Source organism: Culex pipiens, chromosome 2, assembly GCF_016801865.2.
Source record: "Culex pipiens pallens isolate TS chromosome 2, TS_CPP_V2, whole genome shotgun sequence".
Lineage (NCBI taxonomy): Eukaryota > Metazoa > Arthropoda > Insecta > Diptera > Culicidae > Culex > Culex pipiens.
The window spans coordinates 205447562-205472941 of record NC_068938.1 but is presented as its reverse complement, the minus strand read 5'-3'; the positions used below and the strand labels follow the sequence as shown (position 1 = coordinate 205472941).

The 25380-nt window shown below is 35.6% G+C and overlaps 1 protein-coding gene across 2 annotated transcripts; it reads left to right on the top strand.

Moving 5' to 3' along the window:
* The first annotated feature begins 3373 nt into the window (after positions 1–3373).
* On the top strand, positions 3374–21759 carry LOC120422223 (protein pangolin, isoforms A/H/I/S-like). 2 transcript variants are annotated; one of them, XM_052708156.1, is made up of 3 exons: positions 3374–3620; positions 10468–11932; positions 20587–21759. In XM_052708156.1, the coding sequence occupies exons 2-3, from the start codon at positions 10647–10649 to the stop codon at positions 20681–20683; spliced, it is 1383 nt and encodes a 460-aa protein (XP_052564116.1). In that variant the 5' UTR covers positions 3374–3620; positions 10468–10646; the 3' UTR covers positions 20684–21759. The 2 variants fall into 2 exon arrangements, with proteins under 2 accessions (XP_052564116.1, XP_039441542.1); XM_039585608.2 differs by having other exon boundaries at positions 3374–4494; positions 9984–11932.
* The last annotated feature ends 3621 nt before the right edge of the window (positions 21760–25380 follow it).

Genomic DNA, 25380 nt, shown 5'->3' with positions numbered 1-25380 from the left:
TTTTAATTGTTTAACTAAATTCATTAAGTAATTAAAATATGTTTTTTTTAATGTTGCGTTAAACTTTTTTTGTGAGTATGGTTAAATTACTACTATATATAAAGCTTGATTTTCAGTTTTCGGAAAACTTAAATATCGAATAAAATCCAAAATATAAAAACTTTTTAACGTTTTGAAAACATAAAGAAAATTTTGAAATTGCAAAAAAAAAATAATCCAAGAAATTTAGAGTTATTGTAAAACTGTTTAAAAAAAAATCTCTTCAAACATTTTGCTTTAAATAAGTGGTAAAACATAAAATCATATCTAACTGAATGTTCATTGAAAAAAAAATACAGTTTAATACTGACCACTAGATAAATTAACATTGATTTAAAAAAACAATATCAAAAATTACAAAATTAAAAAGGGAACCAGGCAATTTTTTAATGAATTTCTTGACATTTTTTAAATCCGTTGAATGAATAATTTCAGCAATTATGTTTTAATCATTCTCTGATTTAAAATGGTGATAAAGTTTAAAAAAAATAGGAACGAAATTTTAAGTTCAGTTATCTTTAACTTTTTGTCATTTCCAGTTGAAACGAAGTATCAAAAACTTTTGCTAATTTAAAAAATAACATGAATGTTATAAGTATTGTTGAACTTTCGATATTTTTTAAAAAGACTAATTGTTTGTGTTTCTACTCTGAATCATAATAATGAAGTTCCATTTGTGAAGTTTTTTTCAATTGTTGTTTAATTTCTGTATTTACAAAAAATGCCTATATTTGGATTATTTTTAAATTAATTTATTTTTTTTCGGTAATTAATATTGACTTTTCTTGTAGAAAGTTTCTTGTTTGAAATCATTCTTTAGATAAGAAATGCCTATTATTTGAGCATTCTGGAAAAGTCTGGAAAAAGTCGGGAAAAAAGTCGGGAATTTGAAAATGGGATTTGAGTCGTTTCCCTGCGGCAAGAGGAACAATCGCTCGTACGGCCGTTATTTTTACAATTTTGATTATTTCCAGTATGAGGAACTGTTGCTAGAAATGCAATTAGCTGATTCTACTACCACATAACCGCCAAAACGACGTAAACGCCACGGGGCATAAGATTTAATGAAGTTCATTCATTGTCCATACATAACGTCATGATTCGAATTCCCGGACGCTTCGAAACCCGGACACTTCAACTTATTTTATCAATTATTTGGATATAAGTTCGCATTATGAATGTCAAAACTGTGTTATTTGATTAATTCTAACACCAACTTTCATTTAAAGTTAGTTTGAACGCTGTAGTTAATGCCAAAACAATAAAATAAAACAAAATTATAAGTTTACCAAAAATGCGAAACATTTCAACGGAAATATTTCATAGGCGTCCGAAGCACCGGGAAAGCAGAGCAGAAATTTATGTTTTTGATATCCTTAAATTCTAGCAAACTTTATATAAACTATCGATTGTTTCGATGTTAACAGCTTATTTGAGGCTTAAAGAATGCCATTCACTAACATTTCAGTCCAAATTTGTGCGATTCATAAGCAAAATCGAGTGTCCGGAATTCGAAGCAAAAGTGTCCGGATTTCGAATCAGCTTTTTACAGTGTCCGGGATTCGAAGCACAACAAGTCATTTTAATTTTCAAATTCTGATGAAAAATTGTTTGAAAAGACATATTTTGCATGCATTTTCTTAAAACTGAATGTTTATACTAAATCCTGATGATATTTCTACATTTCCAACTTATTACATGATTTTTTGCCAGCTATAACAAAAATAATATGGTACTAAGTGTCCGGATTTCGAATCATGACGTTAATAAAGTGATATTATGAAAATTTACTATTTAACATCTAGGTAAAAATTTTTCGTAAAAACGATCAAATTTTTAGTTAAATGTTATTATTTAATCTAAAAATGAAAGAAATGTGTCAAATACATTCTAATCTGATGTATCTAAGTGATAACAATTCAATTGTTAGCTAATTAACATGTTGTTTCATGCATTGTTCGTCTTGCCTAAGGCTACCAACTGTACGGATTTTTTCCTTACCATACGGATTTTCGAACCTCTTCGCGGATTTTTAACAGGCCGGAATTTTTGTAGGGAATTTTACGCATAATACGGATTTGTACGGAATTTTAACAACTTTATAATCATTGAATTGCTTTTTTGATTTGGTCGAAGGTTTTGTTACTAGAAATTTTTGGTTTCTGTGAGTTTGATTTAAAAAGGGAGAGTTTTCCGGGGTTTTCTTCAATTCAAACTTGATTATCAATTATTCTAGAGTTTTTAAACTATTGTCTTGCTTATGTTGATAGGACCTTTAAAAAAAACTTTAGAATTGTTCTTTTAGAAATTCCTTACTAAATATATTCCATTTCTAAAAGCTTTCTAAAACTTGTGAAAACATTTGAACAATTAACAATTCTAGAGTTTTTTAAAAGTCCTATAAACTGTTGTGTTTCACATACTATAGGACCTTTTCAATAAAAAAACTCTGGAAAAGTGTTCGTGAAAACACTAAGAGCGATATTATTCGTAAAAACAATCTTGACATTTCGTAAACTTTTGAACGTTTAACAAAACAAAATTGAAGAACATAATTATTTAATTCAAATCATGGTTTATTTTATGAATACTTTTAAACGTGCAAGTTATAAGCACTCTGATAGCATTTTGTAAAATTTGTTAGCTGTAAAAACGACACAGTTGTATATTTTTAATTCTAATATTTATTAAATTTAATTTATCTAAATAATTCGATGACAGTTTTTGTTATACCATGGTGGCATATCGGCTAAGTGTACGGATTTTTGCTCAGCAAGAGTTGGTAGCCTTAGTCTTGCCCCACTAGTTGAGTAGAACGTACGGAAAATCCAAAATTTTAAAATCGATCTTTTACAGTAAAAAACAGGATTTTTTTAAAAACTTGTCCTATCAAAGTCTTAGTCAAGACCTGGAATAAGATGGTTATAAAAAAATCCGACAGATTTTTAAATGTTTTTAATGGGTTATAACGAACATTTCCTTAGCTTGTTACACTTGCCCCACTTTCCCCTACTAGATCATGAATTCTGATATTTTTTCTTCAAATGAATAGCGCACTTTATTTAAAATGCAACTGCCATTTCAAACCCACATAAAATTCTATGCAACCATCACTCACCGTCCATTTTGAACCAAAGCCGAAACCACCCCACAAAGTATGCTCAACACAACACACAACATCAATCCCAAAACCACCCCTCGACGCCGCCGCCGGTCGTCGCCCAAAACGACGCCCACTGTCAACCGCGCGACGCCCATATCGGTTTGCGCCTCGGCTGCGCGTGACACAACTCACGAAGGGGAAAACGACGACGAAGAGGAAGAGACAGGCAGCAGCAGAAAACAGCAAAAGTCGGCCTGCTTTGCCTTGCCGTGGTGTGTTGATTTTCACGCACTCTTCACTTTTCCGTCGGTCGTCTCGCAGGTTCGTGGTGCGCGCCCGTCTGTCGGTCCCGAGAGAGCAAAAAGAAAACTCGGGGGGAAAACCTCGCGTACAAGTCGCGTTTTTCCGAGCGAATTTTTTGGCGACCGGATTTTTGTGTTGTGCGGATTTTTGCAAAAGGAGGGGAAGGCGCGTTTGCGTGCGTGAAAATCGTGAACAAAATTTCGCTTGTTGCGTGAATAATAGTTTTCCTGGAGGAAATTCAAGGGATAAAGGATTTCCACGGGTTGGTCCTGGTGGCCTCGCGTGAAGGGCTTTTCCTTCGGCGGAAAGAAAGAAAAGTGCTCCTCGGCGAAAACGGGGCTACTGCGACTGGTGTGTTAGTGTGCGGTGGATTTCCGGAACAAGTTCTGGAAGAAAAAGTCCCGGATCCCGGGTGCTCCGGTGACAGTTCTCGGAAGAGTGCTGGAAGTTGCTCGTCAAGTCGTTCTTCTTTTTTGCGCCGATTCTGGCCGCCGTGTGTCGTGTAGACAAAACCACAAAATCCGAAAGGAAAACACACAACAACCATCGTGCACACACAAAAAAAAAACGCAAACGGAAGTTATTTTTAGAACCGCATCTCTTCTCTTCTTGGCCGCGGCCATCTCGCGCCGTGTGTCATGGCCTGCCGGGACGACGACTGCTTGGAGCAGCAGCGATTCCGCTGAAAAACTCCAAAGGAAAACGCACCGCCTGCCGCCTCAACATTTGTTGGTTGGTGCGTACACGCGTGTGTGTGTCAGTGTGTGTGTGCGCCCATGGAATAGACATATTTTATCACCTTCCCTATTGCACATACACACGGGGTTAGGCTGTCTCTGTTGCACTCGTTGGAGTGAGGGGCTCTGCGAGTGTGGACGTCGAAAGGGATTACACGACGCCGCCGCCGACAACATCATCATCATCACAAAGGAAGCCGCACGCCGCGCGACGACGAACTGGACGGCAAGGCATGCTGCAGTAAAGTGACGTCAGCGGGAGTACGTTGTAATAGGAGTTGTGCGAGAGCGGGTCAAGTGATTGTTGGCCAGGTGAGGAGATTTTTTTCGTAACAAAAGTCTTTGTTGACATTGTTTGTTTACAATAAAATATTTTTATCATTTCCTAAATTAAAATTTTATTCTTCATCTAAAGTTGTTTTCAAATAGAAAAAAAATAAAAAATCAAATTATTCGCTCTACAGCATTGCCTTGGCGTTCTCGATTGCGAGATTACTACTCAAAACTAGGTGTCCGAAGGCTTGATTGTTGAGGCAATTGCAAACCTCTTTTTACACCTAAGCTTCCATCCACCCCGGGATTCGAACTGACGACCTTTGGATTGTGAGTCCAACTGCCTTTAACATATTTTATTATTTTTATCAACATAAATGTATCAAACTATCAAGTGTAAATCGCCATACTTATGTAAAATTGTCTGATCTTTACGATAAAAATATTTTCAGATTTTTAAAATCTGACCTAACATTTGAAAATGGCCAAAAATGCTTTTATAGCGGAATTGGGGTTAAATGGACCCTAGATGATTTTTGCGGTGCAAGTGGTTATTTTTACTGGATTCCTGGGACATTTTCACATAAGTTAAATGCATTTTGGATGGCCGCATGAAGCCTCCGCCCTAAATACAGACTGATTGTTCAGAAAAAATGTGAAAATTGGGGAATTGGGCCAAAATGGACCCTTTGCCGTTTCGGCTGCCGAAAACAAATTCTAGCGTACATGTAGCTAAAAATTAGCTGTTGTTTGCATTATTTTAAAATTGAATTTGAAGCAAATTTTGTAATACTGCCTCATTAATTAATGCTGGGTGTTTTTATGTTCGCATTTATTCTGCCTAAAATTTTAACTGCTTATACTAATTAGTTTTTCGCATCAAATAATTAAATTACTGTTAAAAAGCATAAGAACAAACATTTATTTTAAACTTTTGTTATAAAACATGTAAAGTTTGGTATATGTTTTAAAATATATCTATAAAATGATAAAAATCTACATCTACAACGGTCTCTGGTATAGTTATTTTTGTCTTGCATGGTTGGACACAGAATTTACACCAAAGCGAATCTTTTAGACATTTGAAATTCATTTGTCACTTAAAACATAATTCTTAATTTCGGCTACAAACTGAAAAAAGGAAAGTTAGTAAATGTTACATGCTTTAAAATGAGGAATGAGGGAATCAATGAATAATTATCAAGCTTACATTTATTAAACTACTTTTGGCAACAACATTCATCAGTTTCCTCAAAAAAATATTTTGAGTTTTACTCACCAGTATATTCAGCAGTCTTATTTCAACAAATTGTTCAAAATAGGTATTATCTTCTTTTATATGTTTATGTTTTTTCATATTTCCCTTCATCTCTGTTATTTTTTGTTATCATGTGTACGCATTTCATAGTTATTTTTTTTATGATTGATGATCCTGGAAAAACCATTATCTGTTAAGATTTTATCCGTCGTGAGCACGAAGCTTTTTATGAGTCAAGTTTATAATTAGAATCACAATAGATTAATTATTGTGTAAAAATAAACCCATACTTCCTAGATTAACCTAGGGGAACTATACCCTTTTTCAACCTATTTCTATTATCGGCCTATCAGCACTTTGATCATGAATTACAGCTTTCATAAAGTGTTTTTGTCTGTTTCAAAGTAATAAATAGCTCAAATAAAAGTGAGCATTGTGGTTTGGTTGAGCGTTTTAGCAAAATGCATTACTGTGAATACAAAGAGACGAGTTGTTCCTTAGCGAAATTAAAAGGAACAACTCGTCTCTTTGTATTCACAAAAGTGAGCAAGCAACTTTCCATTGTTGATACATCTGAAAATGTTGATTTAATAGCGGAAAATAGCGGAAAATCCGCCTCTTCCTTCCACTGCCCCTCTCTATCCCTCAAACATTCTCATGAAGTCCCCTCGCATCAGAGGTCCTCATGGTGAATGTCCTCCTCTTGCACTTTATTGTTCATCACCTGCAAAAAAATCATCACCAAACCTACTCATCAATTCCACCTCCACCGATGCACCAGTGTTTTCTTTGATTTGCACATTTTAACATTGATCAAATTGTGTGATTTTCACCTTTCGCACCCCTTCACTTCATAATTAACAACACAAACTCAACAAAGCCTTTAGAATTTTCAACAAACAGCTCATTAAATTAATATTGAATTTTGATTGTTTTAACAGAAAATTGGCATTAACACGTACGTTTTTGTTAAAATTTGCGAAAGTAAAATATACAATTTTAATTGCTAAAAATTCTGCGCACAATTTCTCCATGTAAGAAGTGAGCAAGTAGGTTTTTATCAACAGTTTGTGAAAACCAGCCAATTGTATGGAATTAGGAGCGATTGTTATTCTGGATCTTTGCGATCTTTGGGTCTTTTCCTTACATAATCGATCGTAATGAGTAGGCTTAGTGATTTTTCACGCTCAAAAATTGCAAATTTCACGGGGACTTTAATTTTAAAATACCAAATTTCACGGAAATTTCACGGAACGTGAAAAATGTTAAAATAACTATCAAAATCTTATGTTAAACTTACAGAAACTAATTTTTTGCTTTTTATACATTGTTTTCAAGAAACATAAAAAAGGAGAATGGGCAAATTTGTATGGGAGCTGGTCCAAGGATGTACACGAACGGGACAAACTTTTTTCGAAAGATCTCGCCGAGACATGAAAAAAAGTCTTCTGGACCAACTCTGTAAACCCCGGGGTTCAAAAGTTACATGCTGGTGAAGTTTGAGCATTTTGGGTTAAAATGTACAAAAAATCGTATTTTTGCTATTTTTAAAATCATTTACAAAATCTCCATTTTATTATGGATTTTGCTCATCTTGACTTCATTCGACGCGTATCAGCAAAAACTATGAGTTCTAATATGTCTTAGCATGAATGAAACATGATTTCTCTTGTTTTTATACGTTTGAACCGTTTGTACAAGAGGCATCCCATAGAAACAAGTCGAAACTTCAAGGTTTTGAAACCGGATCCGACCCAGACTGCTTCAGTGAGTATGGAAGACTTCAGTGCAATGTAGTAACAACTTATTGGGATGGTCTGAGTCATCCGAGAACTCCTTGGAGTTAAGACCGGCGAGTCTACCGCCGTAACAAGTAAGATGTCGGCGGTTTTTGACCACTGATCATACCCGCATAGCTTCAGTGAGTGTAGTAGACTACTTTGCTAATATGTTAGAATGTCCTGGGTCATCCAAGGACTCCCTGGAGTTATGATCTGTGGAGCTACAGCCGTAACAAGCAAGAGGTCGACGGGTTTTGACCCCTAGCTTCAGACAGTATGGTAGACTGCTTTGTTAATGTGCTGGGATGTCTTTGGTCATCCTAGGACTCCCTGGAGTTTAGATATTTGGGTCACTGTAACAAGAAAAAGGTCGATGATTTTTAACCGCGCATCATAACCGCAAAGATTCAGTGAGTATGGCAGACTGTATTGCTGTTATGTTGGGATGTTCTGGACCATTTCAGGGAGTCATTGTAACAGCCGTAGACCTACAGATCATAACTCCAGGGAGTCCTTGGATGACCCAGGACATCCTAACACATTAGCAAAGTAGTCTACCACACTCACTGAAGCCATGCGGGTATGATCCGTGGTCAAAAACCGCCGACATCTTGCTTGTTACGGCTGTAGACTCACCGGTCTTAACTCCAAGGAGTTCTCGGATGACTCAGACCATCCCAATAAGTTGTTACAACATTGCACTGAAGCCTTCCATACTCACTGAAGCAGTCTGGGTCGAATCCGGTTTCAAAACCTTGAAGTTTCGACTTGTTTCTATGGGATGCCTCTTGCACAAACGGTTCAAACGGATAAAAACAAGAGAAATCATGTTTCAATCATGCTAAGACATATCAGAACTCATAGTTTTTGCTGATACGCGTCGAATGAAGTCAAGAAAATCGAAATCCATAATGAAACAGAGATTTTATGAATGATTTTAGAAATAGCAAAAATACGATTTTTTGTACATTTTAACCCAAAATGCTCAAACTTCACCAGCATGTAACTTTTGAACCCCGGGGTTTACAGAGTTGGTCCAGAAGACTTTTTTTCATGTCTCGGCGAGATCTTTCGAAAAAAGTTGGTCCCGTTCGTGTACATCCTTGGACCAAATTTGCCCATTCTCCTTTTAACTTTCAACGTGACGCTAAAAAATACTTTTAGTAATTTAAAAAAAATCCACTTGGTTTATGGATGGGCTGTATATCTATTTTGAAACTAAAATGTAGGGCATGCATATTATCATTTATTGAGCTGCTTTTTTATGTTCGACTAATACAGCAAAACAGTTTTTGCTGATATGCTACTATTTTATCCTATACATTTTATTGAATTCCATATCAAGACCACATTCAACAAAACAATCTAACAGTTAACTTTTTTGTGACATTTTGCCCAGTTAAAAATATCTTTAGAGTTTTAATCACACTTTTCAAAAACTAAATTTAAAATCGATAGGCAAAAGTAATTTCATCTGTAACGAAATCATAAAAAAAATCAAAATCCAAACAGAAAACAAACATTTTTTTAAATTTCCATTTGAGCCATTCGCCGAAATATTTAAATATCGTAAAAATTAAACAAGGTAACTTTAAAGATAAAAAAAAATAAATAGAAAAAATAGTGATTACGGCTAAAAATATTGCTAAATTAAGTTAGTTTCATAAGTAAAATTGATAAAATATTTTTTAGAGTATCAAGTAAATAGTTATCTATTTTTTCAATATGTTTCTTTACTCTGATGAATAAGAATTTTTCAATCTATTTTTTTTGCTCCTCCGTTAAATCATTGACCGGAGGAAAAGGGAAAGACAACTTCTTTCACTGAATGTTACTTTTACAAGAGTGTTTGCTTTTTGTTGATTTCTAAAAAAATCTATAAAATTTAAAAACAAATCTGTACAATCTTTAAAAAATATCACAATTTACTTGTTTAATCAAATTTAAAAAGGTTCGGTTGAAAAAAAAACAGAGTTAATAAAAAAATTGTGTGAATATTTTTTTCTTTGACTGATTTTTGTTAACATCATTTAAGTTTACGCAGCATTCACTTCCTAGTAAATGTTGTATCAGTTTCATGTTAATGTTGGTTTTGCTAACAATTTTTCAAATGGTTCATATCACATTTTTTAATTGAAAACTTATAAAATTTACTTAAAAAGTCTCTTATGAATGAAATATTGATTATATTATTATTTTAAAGAATTGATTTGAGCAAATTGATAAATTTCACGGGATTTGGCAAACCGATGTGTTCAAATTCGCGATTTTGAGAACTAATTTTTCTTCGTGTAGGGTCCCAATAAGCTCTAACGTCACTTTGCAAGGGAGACGCTTGGTTATGAAACCCGTGGAGACACTCAGTACGTTATGCGCACTTTTAATACCACGCGCTCCAAAAAAAATACGATTCCAAATTTTAGAAAATTTTCATGTTCTGCCTTCAAATAATTAAATATTCATCCCTTCTTCTTTCTCCCACCTTCCAGCCTCATCGCCGCTAGGATTAATCCTTGAAACAATACAAAAGGCAACTTGCCACCGTGAAAATGTCTGACTTTCCCACCGTCACCAACACCACCACCACTATCATCCGGGGAAAAAGAAAGTAGTGTGACTCTGCAGCGAGCACACCTGCGAGATATGCCATAGCTGTGAAGAAGGAACCAGTTGGGGAAGGATAAAAAAAGTGCAATACAAGTTCTAGTCACACCATCGCTGCAAAGATATATAAATGTACACAGAAGAAAAATGTTTATTTAGTTTCTAAGAGAATACACACAGAAAATCTCCGACGACCGACGCTCGACGTCTTCGCCGTCAACGTAGAAAATAAAAGGGATAAGGAAAAGTGCATGTGCTCCACTTCCAGGGCCCTGGCCGGCCTCGACAAAGTGTCACTGTGTGTGTTGGTCTGTGGGGGTGGGTGATTTGTGCCATAGTGTGCCATAAATAATAGAGAGAGTGTTGCAGAATTTTCTTCGTTGGAGAAGGGAATATTTTAGTGTCGGTGAAGAGTGGATTTGGCAAATCGGTGGAAAACGCGGGATCGATGTGCGGAGCGAGGGAGTTGGAGTAGTGGATTAATTTATGTTTATCAGTAGCTGTCGACATATTTGCGGTGGATCTGTGCTTCAGTGGATGGCCGAAGCATGCCCAACACGAATGAGAATTCGCACTCCGGCTCGACCGGCGACGACCTGGGCAGTACGGATGAGGTGAAAGTGTTCAAGGATGAGGGTGATCGGGAGGACGAGAAGGCCTCGTCGGAGAACCTGCTCGAAGAGAAGTTCAACCTGATTGATCTGACGGAGAGCGCGGAGAACCTGGTGAAGAACTCGCGGCAGGATTTGAGTCCGCCGTTTTCGAGTGCGGGTGGAGGGGGAGGTGGTAGCGGGGGAAGCAGCGCCGGTAAGCTAAACTCTCCGGACCATTCGCCGGGCTTTATGGGATACCTGCCGCCTTATCAGTATTCAAGTGGTACTGCCAGTGCAATACAGGGCTCGATCAGCAAGATGGGCCTGTCGCAGTTCTTCTGCAACGAAGATCCTCTTTCCAACCCACCACCCGCCCACTGTGGCATCATTCCTTACCAGCTGGACTCGAAAGCGCTCGGACTGTCCGCCCGGCAATCCCTCTATTCCTTCTCCACCAGTCAGTACCCGTACCCAATCCTGTCCTCAAACATGTTACCCGTTCCTCCCTCGTGGCACACGCCCTCGATGTACTCGACGGCGCCCAGCAGCTTCCGAAATTCCTACCCATCCTCGCTGCAGATCTACACCACCCTAGCTAGTGACCTCTACTCGCGCTACCAGCAATCCTCCTCCCTGCTCAACTCGGTCCACCCGGCCCACCAGGTGCTCAGTCAGGTGAAACAGGAAGTGGCCTCGCACGACGCCCTGTCCCACAACTACAGCGTTCGGCAAGCCCATCACCACCACCTCCAAAGTCACCAATCCAGCAGCAGCAAATCCACCGACCTGCCCCAAGAGCTCACGCTGAACCGGGGCTACGGCCGACCCGCCACGGGCAGTAGTGCCGGAAGCAGCAGCGGAGGCTCGGCGGCCAGCAGTGGGGGCGGCGGCGGCGGCGGAACCAAGAAGAAACTGACCAGCGCCCAGCAAGCGAACCTTAAACCACATATCAAAAAGCCCCTCAACGCATTCATGCTGTACATGAAGGAGATGCGCGCCAAGGTCGTCGCCGAGTGCACCCTCAAAGAGTCGGCCGCCATCAACCAGATCCTCGGCCGGAAGTGGCACTCGCTGACGCGCGAGGAACAGAGCGTCTACTACGACAAGGCCCGCCAGGAGCGCCAGCTGCACATGGAAATGTACCCCGGCTGGACGGCGCGGGACAACTACGGTTACGGTTCCAAGAAGAAGCGGAAAGCGAAAAAGAAGGACACCCTCGGCGGGGACGGATCGGCGAGCAGGTGAGTGGCGCAAAACCCAACCCACTTCTCATTTCCCGAATGTCTTTTGTGTGTTCCTCCTGTTTTGTCTGCTACATTTTTTTTTGTGAACAGAAGAGCATCAAGTGTGATAACGAGTGGGAGGGGGGGGGGACCTGTTGAGTGTGGCCTCGTGTTTTGGCCTGATGTGCACCTCTCACTCACGAGTCCAAATTAGCTGATCTGCTCAAAACAATCCCATTGTGTGTCTTTTTTGAAGGACGCTACGGGAGCTAGATGGGAGGAGAGGGCTAATCTGGGGCATGACGTGCCTAACAAGGCCTTGGGTTGAGGAGCATATCTTTTTTTTGTGTATGTTGTGTCACCTCTTGAAGTGGTTTCCTTGGGTGATGAGACACGAAGAGGAGGTTTATTGTGTCTGTGAGCGGAAGTTGTAACATTGACTGATGAAGAGGTGGTTTGCTTGCAGGGTAGGCCAATGCCCTTTTTGCTAGGGGTATTGTGTTACAGCATGTAACATTACAATTTTTGTAATCAAAATTCCGTCAGTGCTAAGGAGACATAATCAAATTTCAGGGAAAGAAGATGGGGGCATTTTTAAAAAGCTTTTCTAAATATTGTGTTAAGTGTTTTAAGACACAGGATGAAGACTTAGTGTTTTAACCTTAAGATATTATGAAAATCATATAATATGTCGGACCAACTGCTCTTAGCGACAATTTTTATTATTATTTGTATCCGACAGTAATGAAAAATTCAATTGATTCAATTCTCAATATGAATTATTATGAATTTAAATTTATTCAAATTTGGTTTGTTTTTTTTTTTGTTTTTTAGCTTTTCTTCAAATTGTAAATAAATTGAAATTCTTAAGACTAGTCTTCTGATAAAGTATGTAAAGTCTTCAGACGACATTTTCGGAACTTCTACATAATTAGAACACTTTTTGTGTGATATCAACATTTTTCGCTTATTTTGGAACAATTCTTTTAATAACACGATCCAACTAAATGAATCAACTAAATCCACAATACCAAGCGGCAAATGCAAAAAAGAAATAGTTGCAGATACCGTAAACCGGGGTAACATTGATAGGATTTAATTTATTTTTGGACATTTTACAACTGATAAGGTTTATCTCAAAATTATTATTTTTAAAACATCTACTGGGGTAGCCCACATAGAGTCCATGCACTATTTCTGAAAAAAAAATCAATTGTGCTTAGTTACGTTAAAAATTCTTTGTTTATTTTTCGGGGTGACTCAGATTTAAGGTATTATAATTTTATTTTTACGTCAAGACAACCATTACTAAGGTTACTGATATAGTTTTTAATGTTTATATTTAGTTAACTAAGTTTATAAGCTTTTAAACAAAATGTATTTAAAAAATTAGGTAAAATTGCTAAAAGTCAGAATTTTGCCTGAAATTCTTCTAAAACTAAGGCCGTTGCAAATATTTTTCAAAGTTTATGTCGCCCCCTTGAAAATTGGCCTGAAAAATCAAGGGGAAAAAAATATTTTTTCCAAAAACCTTCAAAAATTTACATCAAAATTGAAGTCTAATCAACGAAAAACAATCTAAAATGCATTTTTCTGCATTGGAGCAATTCCATGTCAAATAGGGAATCGGTTGTACCTGACCCTCTCCGATTTCAATGAAACTTTGTAGACATGTTATCCTAGGCCTATAAAAGCCATTTTTGTGTATATGGAGTGTAACTACGATTATGACATTGGAGAAGGGCGTAAGTGTTTTAAATATTTTTGTATTTTGTAATTTAAATATTGCTGTATCTCGAAGCCATTGCATCGTATCAAAAAGTGGTCAAAGACAAACTTGTAGGAAATTTGACGGGCTTTCCAAAAAAAATACACTGAAAGAAAAAAACACTGCACTTTTCAGAGATTTTTTGATTTTTAAGTTTAAAAGTCAAATTTGAGGGTGAGCCCACGATTTTTTTTCGTTCAAAATTTTTGTGAAAATAGCATAAGATGTTACAAAAAGACTAATGAAAAATTCAGGATGGAGCAACTCACCTAAAAAATACAAAAATCATTTACTGAAACTGTTTTTTTCAAAAGTGCTCTAAACATCAAAATTTTCAAAAACCGATCACGAGAGTCGATTCTCCAGACAATTTTACATAAAAGTCTCCATATTGACCATTGTCCTAAGTACAATCCTTGTAAAGTTACAGTGGTTTTGAAAATAAAAGTGTTGAAAAAATAGGTTTTTTGATGGTTTTTCGCAATTTCTATATGACAGACTTGATTTTTCAGTACCGAAAATATTTTTACCGGAAAAATCGTCCAATTTCCCATAAGTTTGTCTTTGACCACATTTCAATTGGATGTATGGGCTTACAGATAAAAGCTAATTTACTATCCAGGTTACTATACTACACTGAAAAAATATTATTTTTTTAGTTCTTAGCAATGTAATTAGCTTATATCTGTAAGCCCATACATCCAATTGAATTGTGGTCAAATGCCAACTTATGGGAAATTGGACGAGCTTTCCGGTAAAAATATTTTCGGTACTGAAAAATCAAGTCTGTCATATAGAAATTGCGAAAAACCATCAAAAAACCTATTTTTTCAACATTTTTTTTGTAACTTTACAAGGATTGGACTAAGGACAATGGTTAATATGGAGACTTTTATGTAAAATTGTCTGAAGAATCGACTCTTGTGTTCGGTTTTTGAAAATTTTGATGTTTAGAGCACTTTTGAAAAAAACAGTTTCAGTAAATGATTTTTGTTTTTTTTAGGTGAGTTGCTCCATCCTGCATTTTTCGTGAGTCTTTTTTGTAACATCTTAGGCTATATTCACAAAAAATTTAAACGAAAAAAAATCGTGGGATCACCTTTAAACTTAAAAATAAAAAAATCTCATAAAAGTGCAGTGTTTTTTTCTTTCAGTGTATTTTTTTCGGAAAGCCCGTCAAATTTCCTACAAGTTTGTCTTTGACCACTTTTTGATACGATGCAACGGCTTCGAGATACAGCAATATTCAAATAACGAAATTAAAAAATATTTAAAACTCTTGCGCCCTTCTCAAATGTAATTATCGAGTATAACTGGCTCCATATATACAAAAATGGCTTAAATAAACGTAGAACAACATGTCTACAAAGTTTCATTGAAATCGGCGAAGGTCGAGAAAAAAGTACCAAAAAAAATCCTGTTTTGGGCTGGAATTGCTCATTGATAATCATATTTAGCATGTTTGGGCGTGTTTGAAAATGTTTTGAATTGATACGAAATTCCAATGTACAGCACCGCAAAAGAAAAAAATATATATTTTGGAAACTAATGATGGCAAAACAACAGGAGAGGTGTATAATGCATTTTAAAACATTGTTTCATTAAAATGTTGAAAGCATGGCTCGTAATTTCAATTTTTATACTTTTTTATGTTTTTTCCCTAGCCCCCCCTCCCTTGACTTTGGTCAGAGTGGAGGGACATAAACATAAAAAAATATTTGCACGGCCTAATTTGATTTATAAAATTATCGATTTATATTGCATTTTAAACTGCATTCAAAGCACGAATAAAAAGTTTTCACATTTATATGAAATTTGTTAAACTGAAAATGCCTATAAATTTGGAGATATTTTTTAATTATGTTTCTAAAACAAAAATTATTTATTATTTACAAACTTATTTTACCTTCTCCTGGTGGAAAATTGAGCAAAGAATTTGAATATGCATTCCGCTTTCCGATTAAAAATCATGTTCATACCATAGTCACCCCTTTACGGTAACCCTACACGGAGAAAAAAGAGTTCCCAAAATCGTGAACAAGTGTTCATGAAAATTGGAACCTCGAACAAAGTGTTCAAATCCCATGGTACGATTTTGAAAAACGTACCATGAAATTTGAACACTTTCTTCGTGGTTCTCATTTTCATGAACACTTGTTCACGATTATGGGAACTCTTTTTTCTCTGTGTAGTTCACTTGAATCATTCAATCACACAATATTTAAAGTGTTTTTTTTTAATGTAAAAAAGATGAATTGGAAAAAACTAATTTCTTTTTATAACGTTGAATTTAATGAGAAAATAATTCAATCAGACAATCCGCACTGGCAATTGGCAGTGTTGCCTTTTTTTGAAAAATCATATTGAATTAGAAACTAAAAAAAAACAATAAAAAAAATGATACTTCATCTTCCAGATGCAAAACCATATTTAAAACAAAAAAATACTTAGAAATTTTGATAAAGTTTACGTTTTCGATGCAATGTTTTGACTTATTCAGTAGTGCCCATAATTGCCCATGTTTAAAGATATATTTATTCGAATTGATTTTAAAAAATCTTTCAAATTTGTTTGAAAATTTTACTTCTAGTTGCTGAAATATAGCCACAAAAAGAAAAGCCCAAGTAGCACTCAATTTTCATATGCCGATATCTTAGCAACAATTAATCTGATTTTCAATGTCACAAAATAAAACATTCATTAAATTTTCTGATTTTTCTGACGAAAATATCATCAAAATATTAAATTCAACTCTAATATGTGAAAGGGGTTTAAGATATAAAATTAGGCCCTTTTCAAATGTTAGTCTTGAGTTTAATATTTTGATTATATTTATATCGGAAGGATCAGTAAATTTCACGCTTGTTACATTGGAAATCGGATCAATCAAACATTTGTCATAAAAATATTCTATCTTCTATGAAATTCTCTAAACATTCTGAACTTTCCAAAAACAAGTTTTTCAACCATGAGCACTACATATGAAAACTGAAACTTGCAAACATATTGCAAAAAAAAATGTTGGATTTATTTCGAAAACAGTGCAATTAATCTTAACTTCTCTTATTTAGAGATTTGATTTCAAGTCCGATTTTGCTTCTTAAAATTAAGTGTTCTTTTCAAACTTTTTTTTTGTCAGGATTTGAAAAAAAACTAGAATATTTTCAAAACATTGGCAACACTGTGGAATACAGTATGTAAAAAAAGTATTTACACCCCTTGGGCACTATGCTCATTTTGTGATTAAACATGTAAAAATTTAAAGTTTGACAGGAACCTAGTACTACGTTTTGTTCAGAAACTCATGCCAAACATTTTGCTACAAAAAGCTCATGAAAAGATGATTTCTATAAAAAGTTATATAACAAATACTATTACGAAAATAAAAAAGGTGCAAAAAAAGTATGTACACCTTTCGAAAAATTTGCATAAATAATGTTATTTGTTGACAAATCACCATAAATCCAGTCTCCCAACTCCAAATAGGCATCCTTGACTGATTAAAAAAATAATTTGGATTGAATATAAAGTTTACTAACTACTTAGTATAAAAGTTTATATAACTCTGGAAATTCTATAGAAAACTTATCTTAACTTAATTTTGAAATCCTTTAATTCAACTAAATGTCAATTTATTACCATAGAATTGCAAAATAAACATTTGGGAGTGGGTATAACACCGTTTTGGGGGTATTTGTATCGATAGAATAGATTTTTCGTTGGAATTTCGTACCAACCCGGAATTACGTCGTAGGAAAATCCGCCGGCATCCGAACCGGTCCACGATTCACAAGTCAACCTATGTGGAATCGGAAAGGTCATAAAATTTCCGATCTTTTGATACCCAAACATCTACGTTTTCTTTAAAACCTACGTTTTTAAATACCTAAGCAAAAACGTTGTTATGGTTTCGTTTGAGCAACCTGCCAAAAATGTATGGAATTTCGTAATTTTTGTTCTCGTGGATCAAACTTACTTTTTGCCCAGGTATTCAAAAACGTAGGTTTTAAAGAAAACCTAGATGTTTGGGTATCAAAAGATCGGAAATTTTATGCCCTTTCCGATTCCACATAGGTTGACTTGTGAATCGTGGACCGGTTCGGATGCAGGCGGATTTTCCTACGACGTAATTCCGGGTTGGTACGAAATTCCAACGAAAAATCTATTCTATCGATACAAATACCCCCAAAATGGTGTTATACCCACTCCAAAATGTTTATTTAGCAATTATATGATAATATATTGACATTTAGTTGAATTAAAAGTTTGCAAAATTAAGTTTAGATAAGTTTTATATAGAATTTCCAGAGTTATATAAACTTTTATACTAAGTAGTTAGTAAACTATATATTCAATCCAAATTCTTTTTTTAATCAGTCAAAGATGCCTATTTGGAGTTGGGAGACTGGATTTATGGTGATTTGTCAACAAATAACATTATTTATGTTAATTTTTCGAAAGCATAGCATAGCATAGCATAGCATTACGGGTCTGCACCACGCTGTAGGGGGTGCCACAATGGTCAATTCAATATTCTTAGACAATTTGATTGCTGCCCGGTACAACCAAAAATATCTAAGAACGGAAATTTCCACACTGTGCTCCAAGGCTACGCCCATACAGTCCCGTGGGGATTTGGGAGGGGATGTTTTTGTTGTTCACTAGTGGCAAAAGTGCAGGGAACCCATGCGACTTTTAAAAGTGAACGGAATATTTTTGGGAGGTTTGGAATGGGGGTTAGAGGAATTTCATCGGGCCGATGAAAATGGTTGAATGCGTAATGTATTACATGATTTGGATGTTTGTAAGTGTAAATGTTAGTCTGTAGTGTATTATCTAATAAGCATATAGTTTTGTAATAATAATAATAATAATAATAAATATTATAAATATGGTAAATAAAATAACTTTAAATATAATCAAGATGATTCCAGGAAGCTGTAAAAAATAGCAGTAAATTAAAATCTGAATGCTCCAGATGGTTCCCATGCTGTTTTAGAAAGATTCGTTAATTTAAGCAATTTGATGATATATGGTATGAGGAGATGGTATGTTACAGGAAAGGTATAGGATGAGGAATAATATGAACATGTAAATAAATAATCATTTAAAATACAAATGCTCCTGATGGTTCCCTTGCTGTTTTAGTAAGTGTCGTTAGTTTATGTAATTTGATCATATATGGTATGAGGAAATGAGGATATAAAGCAAAGCAATACGAAAAAAAATAATTTGAACATTCAAATAAATTTACATATCAGCAGCTAAATTGAAATTAATTCCAGGAAGCTGTAAAAAATAGCAATAATTTTAAAAAAAATGCTCCAGATCGATCCATTGCTGTTTTTTAAAGCATCGTTAGTTCATGCAATTTAAATGTATATTTTATGGGAAAATAGTATGATAGAGGATTAGAAAAATATAAATAAATCATATAGTGAATAGATACATGTTAGCAGTTAATGTAAGGAAGCTGTGAAAAATATAAATATAAATATCCCGTGGAAACAACGACGCAGGCCAAACACGATCGAAGCAGGCCTTGCCTCGCAAAGAGCAACGGCGAGACTGGCCAGCTTCTTTCAAATACACTTTTTTCTTCTTTTTCTTCCGCGCGAAACAACGACGCAGGCCAAACACGATCGAAGCAGGCCTTGCCTCGCAAAGAGCAACGGCGAGACTGGCCAGCTTCTTTCAAATACACTTTTTTCTTCTTTTTCTTCCGCGCGAAACAACAACGCAGGCCAAACACGATCGAAGCAGGCTTTGCCTCGCAAAGAGCAACGGCGAGACTGGCCAGCTTCTTTCAAAATCACTTTTTCTTCCTTTTTCTCCCGTGCGAAACAACGACGCCGGCCAAACACAATCGAAGCAGGCCTTGCCTCGCAAAGAGCAACGGCGAGACTGGCCAGCTTCTTTCAAATACACTTTTTTCTTCTTTTTCTTCCGCGCGAAACAACGACGCAGGCCAAACACGATCGAAGCAGGCCTTGCCTCGCAAAGAGCAACGGCGAGACTGCTATTTATGTTAATTTTTCGAAAGGTGTACATACTTTTTTTGCACCTTTTTTATTTTCGTAATAGTATTTGTTATATAACTTTTTATAGAAATCATCTTTTCATGAGCTTTTTGTAGCAAAATGTTTGGCATGAGTTTCTGAACAAAACGTATTACTAGGTTCCTGTCAAACTTTAAATTTTTTACATGTTTCATCACAAAATGTGCATAGTGCCCAAGGGGTGTAAATACTTTTTTTACATACTGTATGTTTTGCCCTTGCTGGGTCAAAGAACATATAAGAAAATATTTTTTTTTGATATAACCTTTTTGTACACATTATTTTTTGTACACATTTGATGTTGAATGAGAAAACGGTAACATGTAAAATTTACTATTTCTTCCCGAAATGGCCTGAAAGGCACCAAAAGGGGGCAGATTTCTATGCGAGTTGCTCAGATAATTGTTCACAATACATTAGAATCAAAATTTTATTTCTCAAAAAGGAAGAAAAACTCTTGCAAAGCAAAAAAAAATCCAGATTTCATTTAAATTCACTCATAATTTTGCATAATCACATTAACTCAGGTGCTGAAAGATTTAAATAATTCAGAATTGTTTTGAATCATTTTAATCAACAAAAATGCGGCTTAATTATTCAGAACAAGATGAACATATTTTTTTAATGCGCCTTACTTAATAATTTGAAACATATGAATTGAACAATCTAAACTTCCACAAAATTAGGCTTTGGGAACTCGTGCCTTAAATATTTATCTTATTTTCTGCATAAGCAAATCCTCAACTTCCTCAACTCCTTATCACACTTACCACTAATGCTCTTCTATGATTTCGAAAACCAATTTCTGACATTCGATTTTTTCCACCCAAAACACCCCCTCACAGGCGAAAGAAAATCTGTATACGAACCGACGAGGCCGACAACTACGACGGGACTCGCATGTCGGACGAGTTTATGGGCAGTTACGGTACCGTCGTGTAATGAATCGCGTAAACTACCAACAACAACAACCAAAACAAAACCAAAAACCTGTGCAACAGATCCCACACGCCTACCAGAAGACTTGAACAAAAAAAACACACACACAAAACAGCGGACATCAACCAAAAACATTTAAAGCAACAACAAAAAAAATCATGTATACCGAGGCGGCCAATCTCAACAAACCCAAATTTGTTACTATAATTTTAGCTAATTTATTGAAACACAAGTCTTGCGAACATACGCGAGGTAAACCAAAAGTTTGAAAAGTGTTGTCGAAGTTTATCCGAAAAAAACGTATACATTTCTGTTGTAAGAAATAATCGCAACAAAAACAAACTGCTGGACCGAAAACACTTGATTTTTCCTCGATGAGAGAAAAGTTGTTCGTACTTAAAAACAAAAAAAAAACAACCTTACTGTATACACGTTTAAACACACACACGCGCATTATCTGTACTCGTTTAGGCCGTACTATACCAAACCAAGTTCTACATTATTGCTAATTGAATGGGGAAAGCTGCAACCAAAACAAAAAAAAAAAGAAACACAAACTTGAGAGGACTATTCTCGGGTGCTGAGAGCGAGGAAAAGGTGACGAAATACTTAGTAGGTAATAAACAAAAAGATAACAATCTGTGGTGTTTTTAAAGGTAATTTAAAACGAGCGAAGCAAGGTGGGAGGTTATGAGGAAGATATGAAGAAAAATATACGAGAATGATAAGAATGAGTACCGCAAGTCTTTATGAGGATAAGGCGAAAACAAAAAAAAAGTATATTAGAGATAGGTATATTAGATATTTAGAGGGCAACCATTTAACTAAAGTGTAAGTAAGTGTTTAGTAGTAGTAATTTTTGGGGGACGAAAGAGGGAGGAAGCGTGAGTAAAAAAAGTGGGAATGGGAAGCACAGCAATAATGGAGTGTCATTTTCGAGGTTATGAAAATGATAATTATTGTTACAAAGGAGGATTATGAGAAGAAACAGGGAATGAAACAAAGAAGAAGCAGCAACAAAAAAAACACTGACTAAGAAGGGCCAGGTTTTGAATGGCAATTCGTTTCCGCTGAAACAATCAGGATCTCTTTTGAGGCGAAGCGTAAAAATCGCAAATGAGAGCAGAGGAAAAAGAAACTGACGAAATCACGAGGGGTGGGAAGTAATTTATTTGACTTAATTTTTACGTTCTCAAAAAAAAGGAAAAAAAAACAACGGGGGAAGTTTATAATCTTCCTTCACCAAAACGAGCTTATAGGAAAATTATGGTACTACTTGAGCGGAAATGAATTGTTATTTTATCACTCTCGAGACGCATTAGGCTTAGGAGGACATGTAATTTGGTTCGAGCTCGAGCTGAGTCGTTCAGTTTGGAGCCTCCCACACAAAACGCTGCTGCTGTTCAAGGGTCGTCGTCGTCGTCGTTGCCATCGCCGCGTCATTAAGGGGGAAAAAAGGGCGCGCGCGCGCGCTCATTTTACTGCCGAAACGTCGTCGTTAAAGGGAATACTTGATACGGGGCGGAAAATGATCCCGGCTTGATTGAGATGTCGAGCGGAAATCGAATCTTTTAAGCCGAGAAGTGAGCACAATGGGTTGGGGAGTACGGTATGGAGGGTTTTGGGAATTGGAATATGTTTTTTCCCTCATTACAGCTTTGAAATTGATGAGAGAGGCAAATCTTTAAATTAGAAAATGTGTATGGTACTTGGCAAGATAATTTCTTGGCAATTAGTTATAATCTGATTTGCGTTTAATCTGATTCATGCTTTTTTTTTAGCATAATCAATAATTTTATAATGCATTCTCATGTCGAATTTTTTGATACTCGAACTCAAGACAAAACAAGGTATTTTTGGGGAAAAAGTATAGCAATTCTCCATGTTTTGAACTGACTAGAGTTTTCTACCAATTTGAATTCATTTGGAAAACATAGTGATGAAACATGTAACTGGAGAATTTGCGAATTTTGTTAGAGTGGTACCAATCACTTTTCTCCTGAAAATTGGCGTTTTTAACTCAGATAACTATTGTTTAAAAAGCCGCATTTCAGTATTCTTTAATTTAGCATATTTTGGTTTAAACATTTATGGTGTAATTGGTTGTAACTTTAACCAAAATGTCCAAATATATAAGAATTTGTTTTGTTTCAAATTGATGCCTTTCTAAAACTAATTTTTGTGAGTTTGTTCTGATGGTTTGAGTAAATTTTAACATATTTTCTTTTTCGGTAATTCTTTAGCAACAAAATTGCTTGCTTTAGATCACTAAACATGTGAGTGTTGAAGAATTCATTATAGCACTCATTTGAAAGCTGCAAAATTCTACTTTTTGCAATTCCATCGTGAAACCACTTACTTTTCCTGTCATTCTTGACCGACGAAATAGCCTACTTTTCTGTACCAAAAATAACAGAATCGAATAGTAGCACTTTTCAAAATAAAAGCTGAAAAGTTCTACTTTTCAGCACTGAAATGTCGAGCTTTTCAGCACTAGCTTCGAGAAGTAATGCTTTTCAACATCTTTTTTTTATTCTATCGATTTATTGACAAAGTACATGAACATTTGACTTATAATTTCACTCAATCGGTGTTTTGCTGAAATGCAAAATATGTTGTATAGTACTCGATGCAAAACTTGGTTTTTTCAGCACTCGTCACATCTATCCAACTCGGTGAACCTCGTTGGATAAATGTACGACTCGTGCTGAAAAAAAAATCCTTTATTTGCAACTTGTTGCATTGTTTTGGGTTTTGAGTTGATCAAACACACGAACGCCAACTTTGAGCGGAGAATCGAAGGTTTAAGGCTCTGCAAGGTATCTTTCTCGATCGGGCATTTGGCGGCCATGTTTGTTTTAGAAAAACATTCTAATCTTGATTCAGAATGTATCAATCAAAAAAAATTGTTTGTGTTGTTTGTAGAAGCATTTGTCCATATCGTGATTACTTTTTCATTTAAATTTATCAATTTTGGACCCTGAATTCAGAACCATCACGGATAGTCATTGCCCCAAGAGTGAAGGACACTATCTACGTCTTTAACTGAATAGTCACTTCGGAATTGAAAATTATGTTGTATGCAACTCGTTGTAAAACTAATTTTTTAGCACTTCAGCATGACCTTTTTTCAACTTGTTGCATAAACTACTAATTTTTGACAACGTTGCTTTCACATAACAATTTGTCATGGCCATGATCTTGGTGGTAGCTGGATTTTCTGGCATCTTCTTACGGTAATTGGAAACGGTCGTGGATAGACCTAGGGATTCTCAATAGGAGTGAAAAAATAGAAAAATTATGGATTGAAATTTTGGTTTTTAATCACTTCTCCGAAATCAGGAATAATTCTGGAGTTTTTTTTGAAAAGGTCCAATAAACCAAATTTTCAGTTTTTGCTTTTTGGGTGTTTTTTAATACCCCAGACTCAAGGCGGTTTTAAAAACACCCAAAAAGCAAAAACTGGAAATTTGGTTTATTGGACCTTTTCAAAAAAAAAAAAACTCCAGAATTGTTTGAACATGCTCGCAAATTGTTTATTCAGTCGGACAATATCATTTTTCTTGAACAAACTTTCATTTTAAATCACATGATCACCCCTAATTCTGGCTCGATGCCGCCATCATGCGACCGCGTGCTCCGAATGTTTGTCTACAAAGCTGCAGATGGATGGTGAGACGAAGTGGGGGGGGGGGAGAGATTTTGACATTTTTATGCCCACATCTAGCCCGCCGCCTATTTCGTCGGTCGTTGAGCCGACGGTCGTTTCCAACGACCGAGTCCAGCTAGGAACTGATCGTACAAAATGATTCATCAAAGCAAAAATGTTTTTGTTTTGTTACTAGTCCCAGGACATTTTCGAATATCTAATTTTCTTTAGTTAGTTTAGACGTGTTAATGATTAATCATGTTAGACCACAGTCTGACAAGCGTTTGTTTTGATTGAAATATATTAAGGCCAATGCAATTTTTAAAAGGAAATAAAACAAACAGGGGGGCAAACAAATAATTTTTGCTAGAAATTTCAATGAAATCAGTTGCACAATCGTGTGTAAACACTTCAACTTAATTTCAATATACACAGAAAAAAAATGTAAATTTGGAAGCTGTAATTTTGGAAGGTTGAATATTACCTCTTTTATGATGTAATTTTACCTCAATTTAGACTGAAAAAGTTACATTACACCAGAAAAGTGGTAAAATTACACATTTCCAGAGGTAAAATTACACCTTTTTTCTGACATAAAAGATGTACCCCTTCCCAGATGTAATATTACCATGATTTTTTTTTTTCTGTGTAGTAGAGCACTTTTCACCAAATTTTTTTTAATTTTTTGGTCGCTGAATGGAAAACCCGTAAAACTTTGTAAAGACATTCTGTCGAGAAACAACTTACTTTTCCTGTCATTCTTGGACGATGAAAATGCCTACTTTTCTATATCAAAAATAACAATATTGAATAGTAACACTTTTCATCACAAATGCTTCACAAAAGTTCTACTTTTCAGCTCTGAAATGGATGCTGAAAAGTTAAAGTTCAAAAAGTAATACTTTTCAACATTTTTTTTTATTCAAACGACAAAATACATGAACCTTTGACTTATAATTCCACTCAAAGGGTGTTTTTCGGAATTGCAAAACATGTTGTATGGAACTCGTTGCAAAACTTGATTTTTTCAACACTCGTCGTATTTATCCAA